The sequence below is a fragment of the Gracilinanus agilis genome, chromosome 6, assembly GCF_016433145.1.
Source record: "Gracilinanus agilis isolate LMUSP501 chromosome 6, AgileGrace, whole genome shotgun sequence".
Taxonomy (NCBI): domain Eukaryota; kingdom Metazoa; phylum Chordata; class Mammalia; order Didelphimorphia; family Didelphidae; genus Gracilinanus; species Gracilinanus agilis.
In genome coordinates, this window is record NC_058135.1 from 125316376 (window position 1) to 125343352 (window position 26977).

General features: G+C 38.8%; 1 protein-coding gene across 2 annotated transcripts in view; it reads right to left on the minus strand.

Annotated features, from left to right (window-relative positions):
• Positions 1-22883: 22883 nt before the first annotated feature.
• Positions 22884-26977, minus strand: part of EDNRA (endothelin receptor type A) — a 76142-nt gene continuing 72048 nt past the window's right edge. For both annotated transcript variants that reach the window (XM_044680843.1, XM_044680842.1), the window contains 3 exons: positions 26626-26759; positions 25820-25928; positions 22884-23592 (listed from right to left, as the gene is read on the minus strand). In XM_044680843.1, coding sequence (XP_044536778.1) covers positions 23452-23592; positions 25820-25928; positions 26626-26759 — 384 coding nt within the window. In that variant the 3' untranslated portion in view covers positions 22884-23451. The remainder of the gene's footprint in view (positions 23593-25819; positions 25929-26625; positions 26760-26977) is intronic.

The window sequence follows — 26977 nt, forward strand, 5'->3', positions numbered from 1 at the left end:
CCCCAAACCAGGCTTAAGTCAGTTTCCCCCACCCCATAATCATGATTTTAAGCAAAAGCTGAGATGAAATAGTTTTTTGGTATTTGCCTTGGAGATTCTTTCTTGGTGTTATATTCTGGACCCTCCTTTATTGAACTGCAAATTAATTAGTTCTCTCTTTGAGAGAGTCCTTCCTTTTGTGGGGTAAGGGTACCCCTGAAGTTCAGGGACGGCATAGGCAGAATTACTCTCTGGTCCAGTGAAGCACAGGAGATCTGGGTCTCTTTGACCACTAACTTGTCTAGAAATAGTTTTGTGGGACTCTAATGTGGGTTTTTCCTCAAATCTTTTCTCTGGATAGAAAAGATGACTTTTATACATTGAATTGTTTGGGAAGAAACACAGACTAAAGCAGTCTGCGAGAGCAGCTGCCCTGAGAGGGAGTTCCGTTGGGCTGACCTTGCTGACTCCTGCCCTTTGGGCATGAGGCAAGAGGGGAAATCCAGGAAGATGGAATCCAGGAGAGCGAACCACAACTGCCTCCCAGGGAGCCCAAGGAATGATCTCTCTTCTAGGGCTGAATGTAGCTGCTATACAAAGAAGCGGGGTGGGAAGGAAAGCCATAAACAGAGGCAGTAACATAGTGTAAAACCGAGCGGGCTATTGTCATTTTTCCTTTTTTTGGAGGGGAGGAGCAAAGTCCAGCTTTGAATGAGCCGTCTACAGTATGTGGTTTGTTTTCATGGTGGTGTCTTAGGAGGGACAAATAACAATGCAGTAGAGAGGTCACTTTGCTTTCTTTCTGTAGTGACTGGGATTTGGCAGGCCATTGGCTCCTCTAAGAGGCTTGGGGGTGTGCAGGGAGGACTAGCACTCCTGGTGTGAGAACTTCCATCCATGTTTTGTGTCCACTTCTCAGCCACCTCACACCCATGGCGCTAAGAAACTGTCGGATGCTCAGCAGCCACACTCTGGTAAAACCATCTCTGCAGACAGGCTACACCAAATTGAGGGGAACTGAGAAGCTTCAAGCCTATTGGTGAATTAAGGGGGATGTGTGTCCCAAGCACATCAAGACTTCCCTAGTGGAAGGGGATGGGAACAATTTATTTCAACAGGTGGCCGTACAGGTGGCCGAAGCAGGCACTGTACAGTGCTTAGAGCTTGGACAGACATCAAAGATGGTGATGTCATCCACAGCACCCCGGGCCATCACTCATCATCGTGACTCTTGTCCTCCCACTCGACTTTGATGATTCTGGAAGAGAGAGTGAGACTGATGACTTGGTGCAACTTTGTCTCACTTCGGTCCAGTTCAGGAGCAAATCACTGACATCACCTCAACATCATCGGTCCTTCCTCTTTGAAAACGAAGGACCAACAACAATAAGAAGTTTGGCCCTTGGGCCTGGGGTAGGGCTGAATGCTCTACCAGCTCAACAACAGTAGGCATTTATTAAATACCTATTAGGTATGTATAAGGCAGTGACGATACAAAGAAAAAAGAAAAGAAACTCATAGAATCGAAGATTTGTAGACTCATTGATCTAGAGGTGGAAAAGACTGCATAGATCATCTAGTCCAACTATCCCATTTTATAGATGTAGAAACTGATGTCCAGGGAGATTACATGACTTACCCCAAATTGCACAGGTAGTAACTGACAGGTAGAATTTGAAACCAGAATCTTTGAGTCCATAGGAGTTTATATTCTACTGAGGAGTGATGAGGGGAGAGGAATATAACATAATTATGTTGGGAATTTGTGGAACTTACAATTGTATGTGATGGGAATTTTCTTACTTTCTTCTAGTATATAGGTGGGGTACTAGTGGTGCAGTAGATAGAGTGTCTGGCCTGAAGTCAGCTGAAGACTTATGTTCCTGAGTTCAAATCCAGCCCCAGACACTTAGTAACTGTGACCCTGGGCAAACCACTTAAACCTGTTTGCCTAGGTTTCTTCATTTGTAAAATGAGCCGGAGAAGGAAATGGCAGACCTGTCTAATATCTTTGCCAAGAAAACCCCAAATGGGATCATAAAGAATCAGAAATGACTGAAGAACAACAGTATATAGTCACTCCTCAGGGCAAAGCATAATGCCATGAGTGAACAAAAAAAGAAAAAAAAATAAAACCATGAATGTATACAGTTAAGTAAGTACAAAGTTTATATAAAAAATACAGGGCCTAACTTTGTGATTTCATTAATATAAGAAACTCCCAGATGAGGAAATTCCCTTCACCAATGCTAATTGTCATGTTCTCTGCAATTAATAGTCTTAGAGGGTTGCTTAGAGCAGAGGTGTTAAACATGGTTTTCAGGCCACACATGACCCACATGTGACCCACAACACTTCTTGAGTGTGGCCTGAATCAGATTAAAATGTAATTGGGAAATGTTTAACAAAAGAAATAAGAATACGACTCAACATAGATAATATTTTTTTAAAACACAGAAACATAGATATTACATTTTCAAACTAAGTCAATATGTGGGATTATTATGTGTGGTTTTAATAGCCTTCATTTCTATTTGAATTTGACACCCACAGCCTTGAACACTGAGGGCACTGACGCCCATGAGGTCTCTAAAAACTTGTCCCTTTAAAATCACATAACTAGAAGTGTTAATTTAACTCCCTATTTATTAAGGACTCCTAAAGAGCTTTTGTTTATTTGAGTTACAGCTATTGATATTTCCTGTAATTTGAAATTAAAACATATTTATGATGAAAATGGTTTTGACCTCTCAGGCTCTCTAAAAGGATCTCAAGACCACACTTTGAGAACTTCTGTACTATTCAATGCTAGTTCTCTCAAGAAAGAGAGAACATTAATTCTCCTGTGAGATCAAGAAAGGCCTCACGTAGGAGGTGCCATCTTAGTTGGGCTTTGAAGGAGTCTAGAAATCCTATGAAGTAGAGGCAAAGTAGTGTATTACAAATAAGAGAGACCACCTGGACAAAAGCACAGGAGGAAGAGATGGAATACTGTGTCCTGGGAACAGCTAGCAAGACAATATGATTGAAACAAAGAGAGAAGGAAGAACTGATTCAGGGCTTGGCCTTACCATGTTCCTTCTTTTATCACTTGCTCTCCTTTTGGATTTGATCTGTCCTATAAGACTCTCAGTGCCTAGAGAGACATTCTGGTAAAGCAATTAATGGTAAAGACACAGGGATTTTAACCAAGGCATTCTAGATGGACAGTCTCCTCCTTTATTCTTCCAAACCTCTACTACTACCTTTTTTTTTTTAAACCCTTGTACTTTGGTGTATTGTCTCATAGGTGGAAGAGTGGTAAGGGTGGGCAATGGGGGTCAAGTGACTTGCCCAGGGTCACACAGCTGGGAAGTGGCTGAGGCCAGATTTGAACCTAGGACCTCCTGTCTCTAGGCCTGACTCTCACTCCACTGAGCTACCCAGCTGCCCCCTACTACTACCTTTTGATGGAGGCACTGGACAATTTGGAATGCAGCTGGGTCATCTAGGAAAACTTAGGGATGTTTATATACAGCTGCACAATTTCAAATATTTCCATGTACTTCTTTTGAAAGCTAAAGAGGAGATAGATCAACTCTTCTCCCGTAGGAAAGAGATAGAAAGATCAAAGACTCTTGAAGGATGAAAGGGACTTCCAACGCCATCATTGATTCTAGATTTCTCCTTTTGTACCCATGTTTTTTTTTTGTTGTTTTTTTTTTTTAACAGATGAGGAAACTAAGGGAAACAGAGTTAAGTGACTTGCCAGGGGTTACATGATTAATAAGTGTCTGAGACTGGATTTGAACTGAGGTCTTCCTGACTCCAGGGCTGGCACTCTATGTAGCTATCCCTGTACACACATTTCAAACCTTATTGTTCCAGCATAGCTGTTTCTCAGAGACATAATAAGTAGTGGAAATTTTAGCAAACTATGCTGACCTGCATGAAGCAGAATGCTGCTTCATGCAGGTCAGCATAGTTGTTGAAATCTGTTCTATATAAACATGGTACAGGTGGAGTATTTCTTTTTTAGTGATGGAATATATCTGCAGTAAAAAATTATATTCCCAGAGGTAATGAGAATAGGGAAAATGGAAATCTGGGGAAATGGGAATAGCCCTAGTTTTAGGTCCTAATCCTACATTTGCCATTAATTTACTGTGTGACCTTGGGTAAGTCACTGGACTACTTTGGTCCTCAGTTTTCTCAATTGTGAAATAAAGGTCTTAGAATATATAGTTAAATCCCTCTCAACTGTAGGATATAGTTATGTCCCAGTTGTGAAGGAAACCCTATATGATAAGGACTCCATTAAAAATCAGTCTTCTAGGAACTAAGTGAATTTTTCCTGAAGTCAGTTGTGTAGAAGGGAGAAAAAAAACCCCACAAATGTAGCTCTCCTGTGGTTCTATGGAGAAAACCATTCAGTGCCCAGCTTCTGTTTATTCTTCTCCAAAACTGTTTTCTGCATTTCATGTCTTCTTTTTTTGTATCACCCATTTCCCAACCCCACTCCATCCTCTTTTCTCAGACTTCTGGTTTTCATGATCTCTCTCACTGCCTCCATATACCCTCCAGGGAAAATCTGATAACCAGATGCAGCATGCCATGTTGAATAGGGCAAGACCAGCTGGGTTCAGGGGAGACCTGGGCTCATAATTTACCTCTGACACTTACTGGCATCTTGACTCGGGGAAACATTGGTTTAAATCTCTGACTCCCAATTCTCTCCTTTGTAAAATGGGGATAATACTACCAACCCCATGGGTTTTTGTGAGGGATAAATAAGAAAAAATACTCTGCAAATCTTAAAGGGCCATATAAATGTCAACTATTAACATGATCAATTATTTAGGATTATTGCTTGACTAATTCCTTGGATGAAACTCATTCACACAAAAGTATTATCTCTACATGGCCATTGTTTTGTCTTTTGACTCTAATTATAGACTGAAAATTTCTTGTTAAAGGAATTTCAGATCCTAAATAGTGGGTTAGAAGGATTTTTTTTTTTTGGTCGGGCGAGTGGGAAGTCCCTGAAATTTTACCAGACACATTCTACCCGCCAAAGAAGATAAACCCGAGTTGGGTATTTTAGGATGATTTACAAAAAGTTCTTAGTTTCTCACATAAAGATGATCTTGACCTCTGGAAGGCAATGACATAGGAGCACATGTGCTGGCAGTTCCTATTGAGTTGGAAAGACTTCCACTACATGTCTGTCCTTCAGGATGCAGCCTTGTTTGGAGAGCCTTTTCAGGGTCTCAGGGTAATGAGGCCACAGGAATTCTTGAAAATTGAAGATGTAGACAGGTTACACCTGTTTAACTTAAAGGAGTACACCATCCCTACCTAGACATGCAATGAGGGGTAAGGATGTCCTTTTTTAGCTCTAAATCTTTGATCCTATTACTAAAGATGAATAGGGTCAGTAGAGTACATCTTCCCTTCTAGAAGAGCTCTTGTTCCCTTTGGGGAATGAGCAGGGGACTGCCTAGCTTTTGGAGGCTGAAAGAAGATATTGACTTTTCTTTGCTGGCATCTTCCTCCAAGTCCCTGACTTGTGGTAGATAAGCCTACTGGCATAGCCCCTTCTTTATAGGCTTTTTATTTCTTTCCTTTCCTTGCCTAAAAAAAGTTGCATTCCATCCTATATTACCAGGATCTAAATTGAGCCACTGTCCTCATTTTCTTCTCTCCCAAAACAAGTAATTTATATATTTTATTTTATTTTTTTTTTGGTGATTCACTAGACTTGATTAATATTAGAATTTCCTCCCTCAAAGTCCTATGCTGATGTTTCACTGTGGTGTGGAAGTCACCTGAATTCTTGAAGGTAATTTCGGAGGACCATTCACACTAGTAGATCTTACCAAACTAGAGAGACTTCAATTTCAAGCATGATGGTAAATTTTTTTGGTGCTTACAATGCTAGTTTTGATAAGCTTGGGAAGGTTCATCATCAATTGATTTTAGGGTGATGAACTTTTGACCATTGAAACTTTGGAGTAGTGCCTTGTACATATCAGGCAAGATATAAATGGTTTATCATCAATGTGTCTGGAGGGAGTAAATCAGGTTATTTCCGGAGGTTTGTAGCTGAAATTGAAAGGAAGACAACAAATAGAAAGGAAATGACATAAATCTGCCAGTGTTTTGGAGCAGGTGTAGAATCATAGATTTAGAACTGAAAGAGGCCATAGAGATTATCTAATCTAGCCCCATCATTTTAGAGATGAGTCTCAGGAAGGGTAAATAAGTGACTTGCTCAAGTTCATATAAGTAATAAGTGACAAGATTGAGATTAGAAAATAAGTCTTCAGGCTCCAAATTCAGGCTTCTTTCCACTACACCATACTGGACTAAAATTTGAATTACAAACAAAATTCCAAAAATATGCTACTGCATTAAGAGAGAACTACCTTTATTTGTAAAGTAATTTTTAGGATGCCAGTTAGAAAATCCTACAGAGATTTTTAGTTAAGATGATGGTATGAAAGGTCGTAAAGGAGCCCATCTCTCTTGTATACTTGAACTAGCACTTCTGCTGTGAGAGCTTGGCAAGTCCTATTCTGGGCTGCTTATCTACCTTTAGTGTCCATCTTTCACCCGACTCTCACCTGTGGCTCCAAGAAACTAAAGCATGTGCAGCAGCCACATCCTGGTAAAACCATCTCAGCAGGCAGGCTAAATCAGATTGAGAGTAACTGAAAGGCCTCACACCTGCTAGTGGGAGGTGGGTGTCCTCCCCAAGCACGTGGGAACTTCCTCTGCTGGAATGGGTTAATGAGAACAATTTATTCCAGAATTAAGAAGTTGGCTGAAGCAGGTGCTATGGAGGGCTTAGAGCTTAGTCAGTCATCAAAAAAGTCAGTCATTCACTGCGTCCTGGGCCATCACAAGTCATCCTGACTTTTGTCTTGCCACTGGACTTGGATGACTCTGGAAGAGACAGTGAGGCTGATGACTTTGTACAACTCTACCTCTCTTAAATCCAATTCAGTTGTGAGTCAAGACATCCCCCCTGTGATGCTATTGGTCTTTGAAAAATGACAGAACAGCAGATGTTCCTGCTCAACATTCTTTCCCCAGACCAATTCAAGCTTTCTCAGAAACCCAGAAACCATCTCTATCCAATCTCAAGGTTCACCATGTGTTGGCCAAGGGGGATTGCTCTTTAGGACATCATATGGTGTCTCCCAATGGTCCATGTAGCTCCATCTGCTGGTCTGTCTCTGAAGCATATAATGTTCATATATGGAGGTGTTCATATTTATGGGTGTTTTTCAAGTTCAGGGTAACAAAACATTAAGACTAAATCCTTGAAAAGAATTCTTTAAATTCCTTGTTAGAAGTGGCCTTATTATCCTTGAGGATAAAATTAATTCCTCCTCACTACAGTTGTTATGGTGAGTCAGCATACACTAATGTGATAGAATAACCCTCCTTGTTTTGACTCATTTCCTATGGAGTTACTGGATTTCAAGATTCCTATTAAAAAGGTATTAGTAGCTTGAACATTTGACAGCATTTTGCCCTTTAGGACCTGGATGTCTAGAGCAGATCATGTGACCTCTTTGTCTTTTTCTTGACTATTAGTAATTTTTTTTTTTTGCCTTCTGTAGACAGTTCATTTGGTGTAGGTTTGAATTAAATAAAAATTCTGGGAAACAAATAAATCTAGCCTGTTTAGCTGACCTCGATCAGATCAGGTACATGCTGGGTTGTGAAGGAAGTTTCTTGGGTCTGTTCTTTTTCCAAAGGCTTAGGCCATTTTCCAAACTGAGGTTGCTCTACTCATTTGTTCTATAATGCTACACTCATGCTTACTATAGTCTGTCTCACAATGGTCCAGGTCCAAACTTTTTTGGAAAACTAGGGAAGTTCAGTGGATGGAGTGTTGGACCTGCAGTCTAGAAGACCTAGGTTTAAATCTAGTCTCAGACATTAACTATATGACTCTTCTGTAAATCATTCAACTTCTATCTGCCTCAGTTTCCTCAAATATAAAACCAGAATAAAATAATAACAGTCAACTTCACAGGATTGTTATGAGGTTCAACTGAGATTATATTTGTGAAGCATATATATATGCATATATATATATATATATATATATATGCGCACACACACACACACACACACATATAGTTCCTGGGCCACAGTAGGCACTTAATTAATAATGCTTGTTCTTTTCTCCCTTACCTCTTCTTCCCCTCTATTATCTTATTTGGCAGAAAGGCTTCATTTAACAAAAGGGAAATCAAGCAACTTCATTCTTGCCCCAAATATGGGAAATATCTACACATTAAACCTTCTGAGACTTTGGAAGGAGATGAAACCATTGGTCCAAAACTATACAAAACATCAATAGGAGAACCAGGTGGACTGCACACTGGTTCAGGACTTCAATCCCAAGATGGCTCTGTTTGGCAGATGTGCACAAGACTGCCATATTGAATGATGTGCTACTCCCTGGTAAACTTTTCTAACAAAGAAGAGGCTGCCATCCTCCTGATGCTTATCATCATTCCAACCGTGATTAAGATCTATATTATGATATTATTTATAAAGTTAATATAATAATTATTTAGAAGCCCTGTTTAATAAAGAAGGAACATTCAAATGGGGGTGAATTTTTGTAATGAATGGGAACTAGTTGGGACTTAAAGATTGTCAATATGAGTTCTATTTAGATACTTAATATTAATCATTTTGCATACAGTAAATTATTATATCATTGACATAACATCGATGATCCTATATGACCATCTTTTCCCTGTTTTTACTATAGACACATGTTGTATGCCTTTCTAGGATATTTAGCCTGAAAAAGAAAAGACTTAAAGGGGAAATGATAGCTAGTATTTGAAGAGTTGTTATGTAGAAGAGTAATGGGATTGATTCTACTTGTCTCTGGAGAACAGAATGAGGAGCAAAATTAGTTGGGGAAAGGATGGGTCAGGAAGTTATGAAGACACAAATTTAGGCTTGATATCAGGGAACATTTCCTAACAATTAAAGCTTTCCAGAGTGGAACTGGCTGCCTGGATAAGTAGTGAGTTCTCCATCCTTGGAGATGGGATGACAGAAAGGAATTTTTTTGTTCAGATATGGGTTTGGCCTAAAATGGCCCCTGAGGTTTCTTCTAACACTAAAATTCTATGATTATTTGTACGTCTATGAAATAATCAGCACAAGCAAGAACTCGTCAGAACATCATGCTGCTGCCTTGGTAATTTCCTGAAAGAGAAATCTGGCATGCAATCGCAGCTGTGTCCTGGGGTGATGCTATATAGCCTGAGGGAAGGAATATTACCATTCAACCATTCAAAGGGTTGCTTTGTCATTTTATAGGGCAATTCCATGGCCTGGATGTGAGGTTAAGCCCCTATGACCCTTTTCCCTTTCCACTGAAAGGGACTCAAAACATTGGCTGATTACAGAGGTGGTCAAAGCAGCTGGAAAAGACCCATTGGTAAGTTGGGGGTGGGAGAGATTGATTATGCTATAATAAGCTCAAATGAAAGTTCAGTTCATTGAAAACACAACTGATGACCTGATTTAAAATATCATAATTCAACATCCTCCTTTCATTAGAGAAGTTGGGTATGGTGGGATAGAAATATCCGTCAGATGTGGTTGCTATGTTTTTGGTTTTGCTCAACTGTCCTTTGTTATAAGAGAAAGCTTGTGTGCGTGCCTGGGAGTATTTGTGTGTATATATGTGTGTACATGTGTGTGTTGCATGTAGGGAAATTCAGGGCTCTTTCTACTGCTCTGTCTGTACCAGTCTCTGTACCTGTATCCTTTAATTCCCTGCATTCCTTTTCTGGAGAGTCTATTGCAAAGTAAAGACTTCAGCATCTCAGAAACTTTGAGCCATCCCAAGTTCTGGCATGATCCAACTAAAAGTGAACTATGATAATCAGTATTAATGGGCAGAGGCTTAGTCTTACCATTATAGTTTTCTCAGCTCTTGAGTGTTTCTTGGACATCATTTGAGCATTGTGGCCTTTTAGCTTCAGACACTGGGAGTAAAAGAGCATAAAGCCTGACCAAACAGACACACTCATTCCGTCTTTTGGTACTGCTTAGAATAAAATCAATGACAGAGAAATGGTAGGATTAACTAAAATCCCTCTATTTTGCAAAAGTAAAGAAGTCACTGGTGATGCTGAAACAAGGAAATGCACTCATTTGTGCTCTGACCCAACTTTCTTTAATGTTGAAAGTTTGTAAAAACATCAATAAACACTATTGGGCTCAGACTAAAAGCAAAGATAGCTGACTAGAGGAGGAAAAGGGTCAGTCAGCCCATTTCTTTGTCCCCAGAAGGAGTACTTTTTAAAAAAATTAAAAATGAAGAACATTCACAGACAGAGTGTGCTATTGAAAGATTGAGACATATCCGAGCCATGGCCTGATCTCTACTTCCCGAATCTCTTGCTGTTCTTTGATATCCCGAGTGGATGTTTTTGACCAGCAGGCCTAGGGAAACATGGACTCACTGGCTTTTAGAAACAGAACATCATGTAGAAGTAGCCCTCACTCTCTCTATTTATGTCCTGAGGCTAGTGGGGCGCCAGAATTATTTAGAAACCCTGTTTAATAATTCAGAGGAAGCACATTCAAACGGGATGAGCCTTGGGGATGAATGGAAACTAGTTGGGACTTAAAGACTGCAATATGAATTACATTTGGATATTTAATATGAATCATTTTGTATTTAGCAAATGAGTATTAGAATTCCAAGTACTGGTTCCAAGGCAGAAGCCAGGTACAGCTAGGACGGTTGTGAGGCCAGATGTGAAGTAGATTTATTTATTTTTTAAACATTTATTAATATTCATTTTTAACATGGTTACATGATTCATGCTCCTACTTTCCCCTTCACCCCTCGCACTCCCAAACTAGATTTATTTTTAAAGAAAATATATGTTTATTGCCCTCAAGGAGAGATAGTAGGGGGCCAAATACTAACACAAGCAGGGATTATCTATATTGCATATAATAATCATTATATCTTTATATTTAGTTTTGTTTTGCAAAGCAAATTACATTATTTATTTCATTGTTTTCCAATTATCTTCCCCAGTGTTTCTGAGATAATCTTTAATTTATCCTGCCTGTACTTTGTTTGAAAGTTGTCTCCCCCATTACACTTTGAGCTCCTTAAGAGCAGGAGCATTTTTTTACCTTTTTGGAATACTGGGTGTCCCTGGGTGAATCCCTTAATCTCTCTCACTACTCCAGGGAGTTCTCTAGGTCTTTGAAGTTTCAGAGAAGGTGATAACCTACACCTGTAGAGGGAGATTCCTCACCTGTGCATTCCTCTACTAATGAAAACCCAACTCTAAACCCTCTGCCTAGACTATGGTGTTTGTAAGAGGTTTTGGTACTCTTGGCAGAAAAGTGACATTGAGTTTTCTCCATATACGTCTGTTTGATGCTTTATATGAAGACGTTTCAAAATAGGACAGTTGGAAGGGGGCTCAACAATCAAATAGTCCAACCCCTTTCCTTTACAGGTGAGTAAACTGAGACCCAGGGGTGAGAAGTGACTTGCCCTGATTCACACAGGTAGTAAGCGGTAGTATTAGATTTGAACTCAGGTTCTCTGAATTAAAGCCCTATTCTCGTTTCACTGTGCCACACAGGTGAGGAAACTGAGGCCCAAAGCAGATTAGTGACTTGCCCAAGACCTTGTTGCCTTATTATCCCAGGTACTTCTATGAGGAGTCAGTTTAAGGCAATAAATAGTGGCTCAGAATACCCCTTTTCTCTATATGTAGCCTCAGATTTGGGTTGGTAAAGGTCCAGGATGAGTCATGAGAATAAAACTGAATGACTGAAAATTAATCATGGGTTCAAAGAAGGTCAAGACTTGCCCTACAATTACACTTGCCATACAGGTGTATGGTGAGTGTCTGGACCTCTTCAGAATACTAGTGTGTCTTCTTCAAAATGCCACAAAATCTTCCTTTTCATGTTAGGATTTGGGTTAGAATTCCCTGCAAATTCTAATTCAGGAAGATCTAGAATGAGATGAGAACAAATAGAATGTACAAAGGGCAGTGCTGGGTCATATAGATTATTGCTATAGGAGAGGAACAAGAAGGAATTTCATTTTAAAAGAGAGAAACAGTCTATCCCAGGGAAGTATTCATCCTGAGGTAAGTGGAATTCAAATACCACTCAGGCCCTTCAGAGTGACCCATTGGAAAGAGACCTGGATTTGAAATCAGGGGATCTGGTTTGAAATTCTGCCAGTGGGCAAATTGATTTTCTTTTCAGAACCTCTGTATTTTCACCTGTTAAATGGGTATTATAATACCTGACCTACTTATCGCATAAGGTTGTAAAAAAAGTACTTTGCAAATCTCAAAGTTTTCCTCATCTGTAAAATGAACAGGAGAAGGAAATAGCAAAACACTCCCGCCTCTTTGCCAAGAAAGCCTAAATGGGGTCATGAAGAGTCAGACATGACTAAAAAAAGACTGAACAATAATGTACTATTTTTGTGAAAAACCTAGAGGAATAGGACCTGGTTGAAAAGCTAGACTGAAAAAATTATTGTTTAGATTGAAAACCAACTAAACAGCATAGTGTGAAGAAAAATGGACTAGGCTTTGGGGGTATGAGTATGTGGGAGAAGGAAGGGGAAGAGTAAATGAAAAAAAGAGTCCTTACCCTCAAGGAGTTTGTAGTCTGCTAATGCAAGCAATTTTGAGATGGGGAGAACAGTCTCAACTAGAACAACTAGGAAAGACCTAGAAGGTGGCACAGGAGGCATGGCTGGAAGGGTCATCTGAAGTTTAAGGGATCTAGGAAAAAGGTGAATATTCCAGGCAGGTGGGACAGATTATGCAAAGGACATGAAACCACTTATGGAACATTAAATTGAGGAATCAGTAAATTTGGCTAGAATATTGACCAATGTGTAATTGACCTGGAAAGGCAGGCCAGATTGTGGAGAGCTTTTATGTGCTAAATTCAAGAGTTTGTGTTTAATTGTGGAGGCAACAGGGCATTTCTGAAAGTTCTTAATCAAGACAGGGAAATGGTTAGATGCGCCCCAGAAAGGCTATTTTGGCTGTTACTCTGACATTAGCTATTTGCAGAAGTGGAAGGGTAAGAGGAGCTGTGGGAAGGTAGCTTGTGCTAGGATTTAGAGGATCCTAAATCCCTTGCAAACATTATGCCACAGAGAGAATCATCTCTAGATTCACCATCTAATGCAGAAATGTACAGAGAGAACCTACCTAGAATCCTGGGAAAATCTTGGAAAAGACAGTGCCTGGTGGCACGGGGCTGCAGGACACTGACTTTGGGGCATTCTGGGTGGAGAGCCCTGCCAGGCAGGAGCCCCAAACCCTTGGTTTGAGCTTGGAGAGGGCAGTCTTGAGGTGTCCCTCCCCTTCTGGTCCACCATAACACTGGGGAAACAGAACCTGAGGACAGCCCAGTTCCAACAGGTCTAGCTGAGAGAGCAGCCTCAGGGAGTTCCTGGCAGGAATCAGCAAAGACAACCACTGGTCCCAGATTAGCAGCAAAAGAAAGACCTCAAGTGAAATCCAGCCTGAAAAGCCCTGGAAGCCCATGGAATTCTGCACAGGAGTAACACCTGAGCCTAGCAGTTTACCTCAGGGAACCAACCTGGAGCCCTGAGACAGGAGAGAGGCTCCATGCTGAGCCTCAGAATTCCCTGAAAGAGATGCTTAGTCTGGCCTTCTATACTCAGAACTGGGCAGGCATCACTGAAATCATTCAGTTTCAAAGCCTTTACCTTATTTTGAGAGATACTCAAGGAAAATAGCAACCCCACAAATCTAGGTAAAGACAGAGATTAGAGGTACAGGAGTACCTGGAGGAAATGAAACCTACAGAATGGATAGAAATGCAAAATTCAAAATATAGGAATGTAAAAATCTAGAATGGAAATGCCAGGGAGAAAAGAATAACAAAGAAAAATGACAACTTAAGGCAGACATGAAAAACCTCACTCAAGAACTGAATGCCTTGAAAATTAGAATGGGCCAGGCAGAAAATAGTACCTCAACCACACAACAAGAAATATCAATAGAAACAAAACTTTTTTTTAAATCACAAGAAAATTTAAGCAATATAATATGAACAACTGATCTGGAAAAACAGATCAAGGAGGAACATTCTATGAATTGCTGGATTCTCTGAAAATTATGATCAGAAAAGAAATCTGGTCACCATATTTCAGGAAAGCATTAATGAAAATTGTCCCAGAACTCCTAGAACTAGTGAAAAAAGGAAGTGAAAATAGAAAAAAGCTGCCATTTACTCCTAGGGAAAAACCCCACAAAACTCTAAAATGGAAACTATTAGGAAGATTCAGAGCTAAAATCTTGAGCTTCCAGGCCAAAGAAAAGTTACTTCAAACAGCCAAAAGAAGGAGTTCAAATGCTAAGGAGTCACAGTAAAGAATATGCAAGACTTAGCAGCTTTCATTGTAAAGAAGGGCAGAGTTTGGAATATGATATTCCAAAAGACAAAGATTTACAACTAAGGACAATTTATTTGGCAAAATTAAGCATAATTCTACGGGGCAAAAATGGATTTGTAATGAAATACAGGATTTCTAAGCATTCCTAATGAGAAGATAAGAACTGAGTAGACATTTGGAAATTGAAATTCAGGAAACAAGGCAAAGGTACATATATTTATATAATTGAAAGGGATGAATGGTTTACATATTATTGGAGGATAAGAAACAAATGTCTTCTTAGAACTCTAAATCTGTAAGGATCATAGAGAACAGTTATAGTAGTTGGTTTTATTCTGTTTTAATGGTCTTAGAAAACAAAAATAGGAGAGACAAAGATTTATACTGGTAAGAAAAGGAGGAATAAGGGGAGGGAAACCAATATTACACAACAGAGGTTCAGAAGATAAAGCGAATATAACCATAATTATGGGAGGAATGAGAATCCATGGATATTGCTTTCATCTGAATTGGATAACGGAAGATTGAATATAATTACCTTCTCCTCCCACATGCACATAGAGAGCTTGCTATAGAACAACATCATCTTCCAAACGAAAATATGAGAGGATGGTGATGAAGGGGAGGATGAGGGGTGTAAGAGGGAGGGCAGGGCAGGTAGGGAGACAATCCTAAACAAAGCAATCTTAAATATTTGAGGGAGGAATATGAAGAGAGGATTAAAAGGTTAGGAAGAGAGAGTAAAAGCTTGGGTCCAGGGCAAGGTAAGGAGAAGAGAGGAACTATAACAGAGGAAATAGATTATTTCCTTTAAATCATAAGTATTGGACAAATTTCTTCTCTTTTAGCTACTTATTTATAGGAAGAGAAGTTGGAGACCAATCTTCTTTATGAGTATTGAGATAAAAATTTTAAATAAAATATTGGCAAGAAGGCTATAACATGTTGGAAAGATTATATACTATCATGAGGTAGGGTTTATATCAGAAAAACAGGGCCAACTCACTGTTAGGAAGATTATAATGTCATGTTAATAATATAATTAAAAATTATATTAAAAGATGCCAAAAAGGCTTTTGACAAATTCTAACCCTTATTTCTATTAAACAACCTAGAAATCAAGAAATAAGTGAACCTTTTCTTACTATAGTAATAACATTTGTTGAAACTGAAGAACAAGCATTACATGGTAATAGAGAAATGTTAGTCTTTTCCAGAAAAATCAGGCATGAAGGAAGGATGGCCATTATCATTGTTGTATTTAACTCAGTGTTAAAAATGCTAGCTACAACAATAAAACAAGAAAAAATTAAGGGAATACAAATAAAGAGAAAATGATTACTTTTTAAAGATGTCATGATGGTGTACTTATGATAGAGAGTCAACTAACAATTAATTGAAATAACTGTTAACTCCAGCAAAGTTGCAGGATATAAAATAAATCCACATAAATTATCAGCATTCTTATATTTACCTATAAAACTCAGAATGCCTATAAAGCTCAGCAAGAACTAGAAACTTAAATGCCATTCAGAATAACAAAAAATTTTAAATGCTTGGGAGTACATAGTCCAAGAATCAAGAATTTATATAAATTTAAGTATAAAACACTTTTTTGAAGAAATAAGCTTAACTGGAGAAAAACTAATTTCTCATGGGAAGATCAAGTCAATTTAATAAAAATATCAGTTTCTATTTTATTTATTCAGTACTGAACTGATCATAATCTTATAAGATTATTTTATAGATCGGAAAAAGTAATACATTTATTTGCAGGAACAAAAGGGCAAGAATCTCAAGGGTAACAATGAAGAAAAGAGGGAAGAAAGAGTCTATCTGTATTAAATCTAAAATTATACTATAAAGCAATAATCAAAATTATTTGGCTCTGGTTAAAGAAGAGAGGTTGATCAATGGAACAGATTAGGTATACAACATACAACACACACAGTGGCACAGTGTTTGATAAACTCCCTGTTTCTGGTCGGAATATCTCATTATTTGACAAAAACTTCTCGAATAACTGGACAGCAGTCTGGCAGAAATTAAGTTTAGACCAACTCTTGTCAATTCTATCTCTATATTGTATCCTGCATCCATCCCCCTTTTGCTTCATTTGCAAGGCCATTACCTTAGTTTGGGACCCTACTGCCTCTTGCCTAGAAGTATAATAACTTCTAAACTGGACTTCCAGGTTTTAGTTTCCCCTCTCAAATCTTTCTCCCATACCACTGTCAAATATTTCCCCCTTTTTATTTCAAGTAATTACTTGAAATAAAAAGGGGGAAAATATGCGCCCCCATAGGCAATCTTTTAAAATTGTTTACACATCCACAAAATCTAGCAAAATGAATGTGTGAAAAAATGTCTTTTTCTACATTTTAAGTGCATTGCCTCTCTATCAGGAGGTCTATGGTATGTTTCATCTTCATTCCTTTGGGCTCATAATTTATCATTGTGTTGATCAGAGCTCTAAAGTCTTTAAGTTATTTTTCTCTATAATTTTTGTATCATTGTATAAATTGTTCTTCTAGTTCTGTTCATTTTGTTCCATATCATTTCATAAAAGTCTTCCTACTTTCCTCTAAAATTGCCCATCTAGTAATTTCTAAAGGCACGGTAATATTTCATTACATTTAAATACCCCGATTTATTTAGCCATTCTCAAATGGAAGTATAATCTTTAGTTTCTACTTTGGAACTAGCTGAAATTTATGGTTATGAATATCTTTGTGTATGTAGATGCTTTTCTTCTTTCTTGGATTTCTTTTCGGTTATTGACCAAGTAGTAGTATACCTGAGTCAAAGGGTATGCACAGGTAGTAACTTTCTGGCTAGAGTTCCAAATTGCTTTCCAGAATCATTGGACAAATTCACAGCTCCACCAACAGTAGCTAGTCTACCAGTTTTCCACAGCCTCAAGATGAGTAGTCTTACCATAATTTGTGATCTGGGCTATATATATATATATTTTTTTTTTCACTTTGTTTTTTCTTATGTGGATGGCTATGTTCATCTCTTAAGTGAATGTGTAGTATCACCTTGTTGTGAGGAGGATTACTTAATTATTATCTAGGAGACCTAGCAGGAAGGGCTTGAGAATTCCAAATGGAATGTGGAAGCAGGAAGTGTGGCTTCTCTCTGAGACGGACTCCGTGGTGGTTGGGACAAGTTGTAACTGATCCTGGGAGACCTCAGAGGAAGAGGAGTTTGCACCCTGATTCCCTGGGATCCAGAAGGAAGACTGTCATCTACTTGTGGGAGATTTTTGGTAGAGACTATTAATCCCAACCTGAGTTGTAGGTTAACTTGGGCTGGGTTAGCTCCCAGAATCTACCCACCTGAAAGAGTACAGCAAGTGGTCCTGGAGGAGCTGCAACATCACTGGAGTGTGTCAGGACTCTGCTGTGAGGATACCCACTTCTGTCCTCTTATTCTTTGGGCTCTGTCTTCCTTAGGTCTCAGTTCAGTGTAGATAAGTCCCTCCCCTGACCCTGTGATTTGCCCAAAGTCTGGAAGTATAGAAACCCCTATTCCCATCCTTTACCATAGTTCCCTTAATTAAATTTGTTACAAACCCTCTTGTCATTTGCCTGCTGGTTTTCACAGAGCCCTTGTCTATGTGGAGCAGGGTGACAGTTGCTTAACTGTCACTTCTGTCAACAGACATTTTTCCTTGGCAGTTAAACCCAGTTTCCCTAACTTGTTAAGTCCCCATCTTTTGCCATTCCTGTCTCCTACACACCCTTCTGAACCTACATATAGTATTTAAGTTATCTCCCCTGGTTTTCCCCATGAGAACCTATACCAATCGTCACTTTCTTGTAAGAAGTGGAATAAAGGATATCATTAAGGACATATGTATGACATGATGTAGATTGATCATGTTTGGCCTGGCATCCATCAAAATATTAAAAAAATTTGAGGAAGGTCACTAGAGAGTTTGTTGGATATTCTTGGGAAGGCTTAGAGGGATGAATTCATCAGTATTGCATGAACTTGCTTTCTCCTATGCTTGGAATGTGCTCCCTCCTCACCCCCATCTCCTAACTGATAAATAGAAAAAAGTAAGACATTGTTTTATATATACGAATTTTTTTTTGTCAAATGATGACTTCTCTAATGGGAGGAGGGAAAGGAGGGAGGACATTAACTTATTATTTAAATGTAATAAATAAATAAATGCATTCAGAAAATCCTTAGCTTTCTTTGAGGCTCAGCTCAGGTGCTACTTCCTATGAGAAGTCTTTCTTGATCCCCTTAGTTCTTAGTGCTCTGTATCTCTTCAAATTATTTCTTGTTTACTTATCCAGTAACCTGTTGAATATAAGCCCCCTGAGGTCAGACTTTTTCACTCATAGCCTTGAGGTTCTCAGTAATTAATATAGTGCCTTGCCTCATTTAAAAAAATGATTATTGAATTGAAATGAAATGAAAGGATGGGTTGCAATTTGGATCCAAAACAATGAGATGATAGACCCACCAAAACACTAAAATGCTATTAGTCGTATTTTTTGCCAAATGTGGCATAGCAGCCAAAGAACTAGCATTGGAGTCAGGAGTTCAAAGTTTATCTCTGACAAATAGTGTCTCTGTGATCATGGACGAGTCACAATCGCTTAGTGCCCCAGCTAACTCTAAGACTAGGTGTTCCACAGAAGCTGGTGACCTGCATTGGTGGAGGCAGTTTCTTCATCTGGGAGTTCCCTATGTCAGTGAAATCAGAGATTCTCTTTCTCCTATTTCTCTCTTTGTATGTAGAATGTAAGTTTCCTAAGTACAGGCATGGTGCCATTTTTCATCTTTGTATATCAGTACTTTTAGCACAGTGTTTTACTCATAGAAGGGCCTGCATTTGTTTTCATCCTTATCAATGTTTGTTGTGTTGAAGACAGGAAGTATAATTTAGTATAGAACTCTGTTGCACTCAAGACAACAATGGAGTAATTTCCTAAAAGTTTTGACCATAGATCAATAAGTATTTTTAAGTCCCTACTATGTGCCAGGCACTGTGTTAAGTTCTGAGAAACAGACAACGAATCAGCAGAAATCCTGTTTTGAGTAGGAGTAGATTTCATCTGAGACTCACCTACAGAGCACAGAATTCTGGGCACCCAATGGGATCCACTAACAATGATGGTGTCTTCTTCCAATTTCTGATGTGGCCAAACCTGTGCCTGAACTCCTGGGTGTCAGTTCCTAATCTTGCTCTCTGGCCCTCCCTCATTAGGAACCTTGTCCTCAATCTCCTCATTCCTCTTGGGTTGGATTTCCTTATGCCCATGACTCGGCTTGGAGAACACAATCTCTCTTGCTAGAATGGCAAAATCAGAAGGAGAGGCTGGAATTCTTGATTCAGGAAACACTCAGTAAGCCATTTGGGCTGGTGCATAGTGTGTGGGAAAGGAATCTACAAAGATGGATCCTTAGCCAGCCTCTGAAAGGCTATCAGTGACCAAACTGAGGAGCTTCCATTTATTGCCTAGAAGGAATAGAGAATCACCGAAGCTTATAAAGCAGAGGAGTGGCACAGATTTGCCTTTTAGGAAGATTATTTTGGCAGTTCTGGGTGTATAAAAATGATTGACAAGGAAATAGACTAGAAGAATGGACTCCCACCCCCCAAAGTAGGAATAATCATCAAAATACTAGTAATACTTGTAGGAATATCTGCTTTATTTTACATTTCTGGGCCATTTCCATTATGGGACCTTGGCTTCTGGCTCATTTCTATAGGGAGTCACCTTGCTGTACAGACATGATAAATATGATGGAAATTAGCCTCCTTTAAAGCATAATTACATCTTACTAAGTTTATCAACAACACACATAATAAAGCTCATGCAGTTACTATTCAATGCCAGAAATGTACGATGTTCTGGATTTGTAAAATACTTTTCATCCATATGCAAGAAACCATGTAATTTTTTTTACAATTATGATTGTCTAAACACAATTCTTGTAATACTATAGCTTATGTTATAGGCATGTGTTGTTTCATGTGCTGTATCAATAAATGAAGGGAATGTGATAGGATAGCACTTGAATAAGCAGTTTCCTAACCTTTCAGTTTCAATGGCAGACACCTAGGATAAGTTTTTAGGTAGAGTCGTGTTTGGGATTGTGTCTAAATACAGCACCATAAATGACCTTAGCTCTGAGTCAGCAAAGCAGGATTCCTGGCACTGCATCTTCATGAATGTATTGTCCATTTTTTTTTCTGTTTCAGATCTGTGACCTCATCAGGACAGAGATGTCTCTGTATGGAAACTCCCTCCACTGTTGCAAATTGTGTCAATTAGTCTGTAAATATAGTTATAGAGGACTCCCTGGGCTCTGAGAGGATAAGTGACTTCCTCATGGTCACACAGCTATCATGTGCTAGAGACAGGACTTGAACTCAAGTCTTCTTGACCTCAAGGTTTGCCCTTTATTCATTACACATAGCTGCCTATCTACATTGGATGGAAAGGGGTGACAGGAAGGAGTTATTACATTCCCATCACTGTGACATAGGAGGCGACAAAACCCAATATGCTACTTTATCAAAAAAATTTGAAAAAATCATTTTGTTGCATTGGTCTTAAAGATCCCAGCTGACCATTTGTTTAGTGTATCTGGCCTCCCCTTTGGGATGACACATATGGTCACTAGTGTAATATGGAAAAATCATACTGCCATATTTGGGTCAGAATGATGTGATTTCTTAGGTAATAAATAAAATTATTCTTTGGCCAAATGATGGTTTGGTTTGCCAGATGTAATGTTAGTATTGTCCTGCAGAGTTGGCTTGACCCTATTTTAGCCTAATCTACCCATGTTCCCACTCCCTCTACCCTGGATCCCACACCCGAAGAGGTAGAAGGGCAAAGTGAGAAGTCAAGTAAGTCAGGGTCTGCCAGCTCTTTTATACCCTGGCTTCCAACTGCCAGGTGGCACCAGCCCCCTGGCTTATGCCGGGTTCCATATTCCAACTAGGGCAAACTGCCAACTTGCCCCATGCAAATATGGCAGTATGATTTTCCATATTACAATAGCTTTGGGAACAAAAAGACTTCTGATGTAGAACTGATTGTTGAGGTTGTCCCTGGACTAACATCCCCTAACATTCTGTTCAGGGGCACTACTCTTGAACAATACTATCAAGTTATGGTTAGATCCTTAATATATCACTAAGCAACTGCATAAATTATATGCACACATATGTTCATACAGAAAGACATATCACAGACATTTAATCTCAAAAAATTCTGCAAAGAAATTTACAAATGGTGTTTCTGTGTACATTCAAAAACTTTCTGCTGTGCACAGACTGTAAACATCTGGGGAGTTGCCCAGGATAAGTCTTTGGAGGCACTTTGAAATGGTGACCTTGGGAGCAGATTAATATGAAGAAGGCTTGTGCTTTGGACCTGGGAGATGAAGAATTTCAGGGTGGCATTTGGGATGGTTACTTTCCACCTGGCATGGCAAACCCTATGCATCTCCTAGTAGTTTTCTGAAACAGAGAAGGCACCGAGACACAGCAGGCTGCTATGCCTTATGATGGACATTGAACACTTAGTGGCTAAGAATTGATGCCATCATTTAGCCATTTTTGAGAATCACTGAAAGTGAAAGTATACATTCAGATGTAGCAAAAGAAGAATTGCTAAACTTTGGACCACTAGGCTTTAAAATGGAAAAAAAAAACTAATGAAAATGGGATGCTTTGCTTAGACTTTGAATTCCTTCTGCATTTCCTTTTGTCAGTGATAGTCACTGAAAATTTCAGAAGTAGTTTAAGTGCTTTGTCTTTTGGTTCTTTGAACAATTTCTTCATTTTGTAGGAGAAATAGATACCCCTGAAGAAAAGAATAGGCTTATGGAAAATGACTGCAGAATTGAAATGTAACTCCAGCATTTGGTAAATGCCTATGGAATGGAAATGTGATTTGGGAATTTATCATATGTTTCAGTGTATCCTTTAAGAAAGGGTCATTAAAAATTCACCCAAAAGATTTCTTTAAAAGTTTTTAGACTAATACTTAGAGATGCAGCCTGATAGATTGAGAGGCAGACAGACCTAGGTTCAAAGTCTGCCTCCGATATTTCCTAGCTCTGTGATCCTGGGTGAGTCACCTCTCTGAATCTCAGTTTCCTCATCTATCAAATGAGCACAATTCTATCTGTAGTACCTACCCTCCTAGGGCTATTCTGGAGCTTAAATGCAATAACATTCATAAAGCACTTTGCAAATTCAAAGCACTAAGTAAATGTCAATTATTATTAATAGCACATTATTGTACCTTCTGGCACTTTCAGTTTGAATTTTAAGTACCTAAACTTAAGCTGCTTTTAAGCCATACATGTTTATGGATTCATCATTGCTTGGAGAAAGAAGCCTTACCTCCTGACTGCTTACTAAATCTACTGCTTTCTTTGCAAAATGTGTGTAGGACAAGAGCAAATGATTGTGACTATGCTATTAAGATATGTAATTAAAAAATAGAATACTGGTGTGGACTGACATTTAAAACAAAGGTGGCTTAAACCCATACTGTATTATATAGGAAAAACAAAATTTAACACTCAAGAGGATGGAGATGCACTATGCTGCCCACAGTCCTTCTTTCTGTGGCCCTCAGCAACATTTCATGGTGCCACTTCTTAGCAGACTTCAGCCAGAAGGGGCACTGTATGCCAGTCACATATGAGGAAGACTCTCACTTCCTGCAAAAGCAAAAGCTATGTCCCCAGGGCCTAAGAACTCCGAGAGACTTCTTTCCAGGTTCCTCCAACACTGCTGAATGTCATCTCTGAAAAATGTCAAGTCTGCTGAAAGCAGTCAACTTCATAGGACTTAAAAGACATAACCAGGTTAATTTGATGGCAATTCTTAAGTGCATTTTTCAAGGGCTGGGGCAGGGAAGGATGAGAAAACTGGTAAACTTCCTGGCAAAACATCTGCGAGGGTCAGTCTTTCTTTTTTTGTAAGGCTTGAGGCGTTGCTGGTGTTTTGGGCATCTTCAGTTTATGCTGTCCTTGTGGCTGCTCCTGTCTGTGTTGTGATGATTTTGTTCGTGGGTTTTCCACTGAATGCTCGTTCCATTCATAGGTACTGAGGTCATGAGGCTTTTAGACTGGTAGCAGCAACAGCAGAGGCATGACTAGAAAAGAAGAAAGCAATGAAAAAAAAAACATTCTCTCCACTAGTTCCCCCAATGACTCAGTAAACAGGAGTTTTAAGTCTTAAACGTTCAGTCTGTGTTTAGTAGCAGCAAAATAAATCAATGTCCCTTCCAGTGTCAACAGTTACCCTGTCTCTCTCCTGATGAATCCTTTCTACTCTGCAAAGAACAAAGGAAGACTATGTAGTTTAATGAGAGAAAGCTGAGTAAATAGTCATGAAGTATGCCTTCTACCTCTTTGGGCAAGCTAGGGTAAGCAGCGTGGTTCTGTTTTGTTCATTTGTAAAGCAGCCTTTGAGAACAAAACAAAGATAGTGGAAGTCTAACCAATGTAGCAGTTCATTCTGATATCAGTGGACCACTGGTGGCGTATCATCTCTCTCCTCTTGAGAGAGAGAAGAAAAGTAGTGGAATGAGGAATTCACTGTCAGGCACTGTCATTGGAGTGATTTGTTTTGCTCTCCTGTAGTACTTTGCTACAAGAGAGGGATCTATTTGTGAGAGTCAGTGGGAAGTAACAGTGTTCAGGAGAAAAAAGCACATGAATAAAACATTTACAGTATTTTAAAAGAATAAAGTGACCCTTAGATCAACAGATCAGCAAAGTGGACTGTCCTCCGCCTCCCTGTCTCCCCAGGATTAATTAACTAGCATTTGTCTAGCTGCTAATGTTCCCAGGAAATGGACAGTTTTATGACTATTATAAATATTTAACAATTTGAGCATCAACTCCAAAGGTTTGGCCGAGGGAGCAACAAGTAAAATTCCATATCATGGGCTATGGGGTTAATTGCCATACTTTAAAACTAAAAACATCATAATTCAATTAAGATGAATGATCTGCCAACTATCTAGTGGTGTGTTTGCACACACATTTATGCATGTATGTATATATATACTGATTTGCATTGATGGAGGGCAAAACCACTTTGATGAACTGTGCTGTTAAGTGATATTCCCTTCATGAAAATCTTCTGAATTTGTTCAAAGACATAGTTTTGAGAGTTGGAGTAAATTTCCGCTTCTAATGACATTTCTTTAGGTCAAGGGACCAATAAATATTCACAATTGACTTCCTTGAATGGATTACACCAGTGATCTGCACTGTATTATCATAAAAACTGGTGTAATGTAGCTGGTTAGAGTCCTGGAAGGTTAAGGTTAATTTGGGAAGGTGAAGGTTTTTTTTGTTTGTTTTTCGAGTGTGAAGATGGCAGACTAAGTCAAGACTTTTATATTTTCTGATAATTGAATTTTAGGGTTTCTTTTAAGTGGAATAGTCACTGAGCAGGTCACAAAAAATAACCTTTTATTTTAATTTTAACCCAGGGTATTATGGTTGTTTGTGGCACCTTTTTAGAGGACCTACCTTTCTTGTTTCTGGCTCTATAGATGCCATGTGGTCTATTTGAAACTTTCCTGCCTCTGGATCTTTGTAGAGCACTTATCCCATGTCTAGAATGCATTCCTTCTTCACTTTTACCTTGAAGAAACTTTCAAAGCACAGTTCTTGCAAGAAGCCTCTCTCTTGAGGCAACCAGTTATTAGTATTTTCCTTCTTGAAATGACTTTGTATTAATTATATTGTATGTTATGCTATGTTATGTCTTTTCTTATTTGTGTCCATACTATATTCTCTCTTTATCCTCCTTTCATTTCTAACAGAATGTAAGCTCATGGAAGACAAGGACTATTCCGTTTTTGCCTTTTAAGGGCTTAGCACAGTGCCTGTCATAAGGTGCTTAATATATGTTTGATATATTAAATATCATCTCATGTAATTTCTTTATAGTTCTAGTTGGTGAAAATGATAGTTACTTTTAAGGCTCACATTGGCAATGTCTGCTATCTATTTTTCATGCTCTGGGGAGCTAGCTATCACAGGGGATAGAGTTGATCTGAAATCGGGTTGATCTGAGTTCAAATCCTGCCTCAGAGACTCATGAAATGACTTAATATCTGTCTTCCTCAGTTTCCTCATCTGTAAAATGCAGAAAATAATAGCACCTACATCCCAGGGCTGTTGTGAGAAGAAAATGAGATATTTGTAAAGTGCTTTTCAAACTGCAAGGCATTATTTAAACACTGGCCATTACATTAGTATTAATAATAAAATTAATAATGATGATGATGATATGCTACATGATGGCAGCTATTATTCCCCATTTTTCATTTCTCTTAAAATTACCTTCTAAAAAGCTCTTACCTGGAAACAATTTTTAAACTTTTTGCTGACAAAATAGAGTGCTATCGGGTTTATACATGAATTCATAGTTGCCAGGTTAATGCTGATGTAATCCATAAGCAATAAGAAACTAGAGCAAAAGAAAATAAAGTAGAATAATTAGAACATATATTATTTTTTACATGCTAGAATTTATTCCTGAAGTAAGCATTCTTTCTGCCCAGGAGCAATTTCCAACAAATCTTTCTATATACTTTAAAAAAAAATAATGGTGGTCTCAGCTTCATATAGCCTTTTTTTGCCACAAAATCTGCTCCATAATTTAGATAGCACCCTTAAACACAGTAGCAGGAACTCTAGAGACATGCAGGGCAGAAACTACCCTTTTCATCTCCTTGTATGCTGTCATGGAAGGAGACTAGATTTGGAGCCAGAGGATCTGGGTTCCAATTGCCTCTATTAGTTACCTGTTTGACCTCAAGCAAAATACATAATCTCTTGGTACATCAGTTTCCCCATCTACAAAAAGAGAGGATTGGATGACCACAAAAGTCCCTTTCTCCTCTAAATCAGTGACCCCATTTAGGGGAGTTATTCCCTATCCTCTCAAAAAAGGGGTAGCAGCTAAACAATAGGGGTCTTGTGGGGTTTTCCTCTTAGGCTTGAAAAGAATGGGGACCCAAAGGGATCATTAAAGTAGGCAGAATAGAATCATAAGAACCTTATTCTCTTGGGGAAACCCTAATTCCCTTCCAGGAAAGTTAGTCTGTTTAAGCTTCCTTTGGCTCATTTTGAATGAGGAAATAGGTAAAAGGCAGGTACAATACCTAAGCAATTCACAGCGGTTCAAATCCCTCTCATTGTACACAGTCTTCTTCAAGATTCGGCTCAGGTGAAGAGGAAACCAGCATAGGGCAAAAATCACAACCAAACAAAAGACTGTTTTTGCCACTTCCCGCCGCTACAGAGGAAAAATAATTACAAAAGAAAGTTATCTTGAGATAGAATGATATCACAAAGTTATTCTAGTCATGAGAGGAAGAGCTGTCACTGCAGAAAGTCAGAGAAATGGTTTTCCAGAAACCTCTTAAAGAATCCAAATATCAGTCAATATTCTTACTGAACTTTAGTAATTGAAAAAAAAAGAATGACTTTTGCTTTATGTCACAATCATTTCTT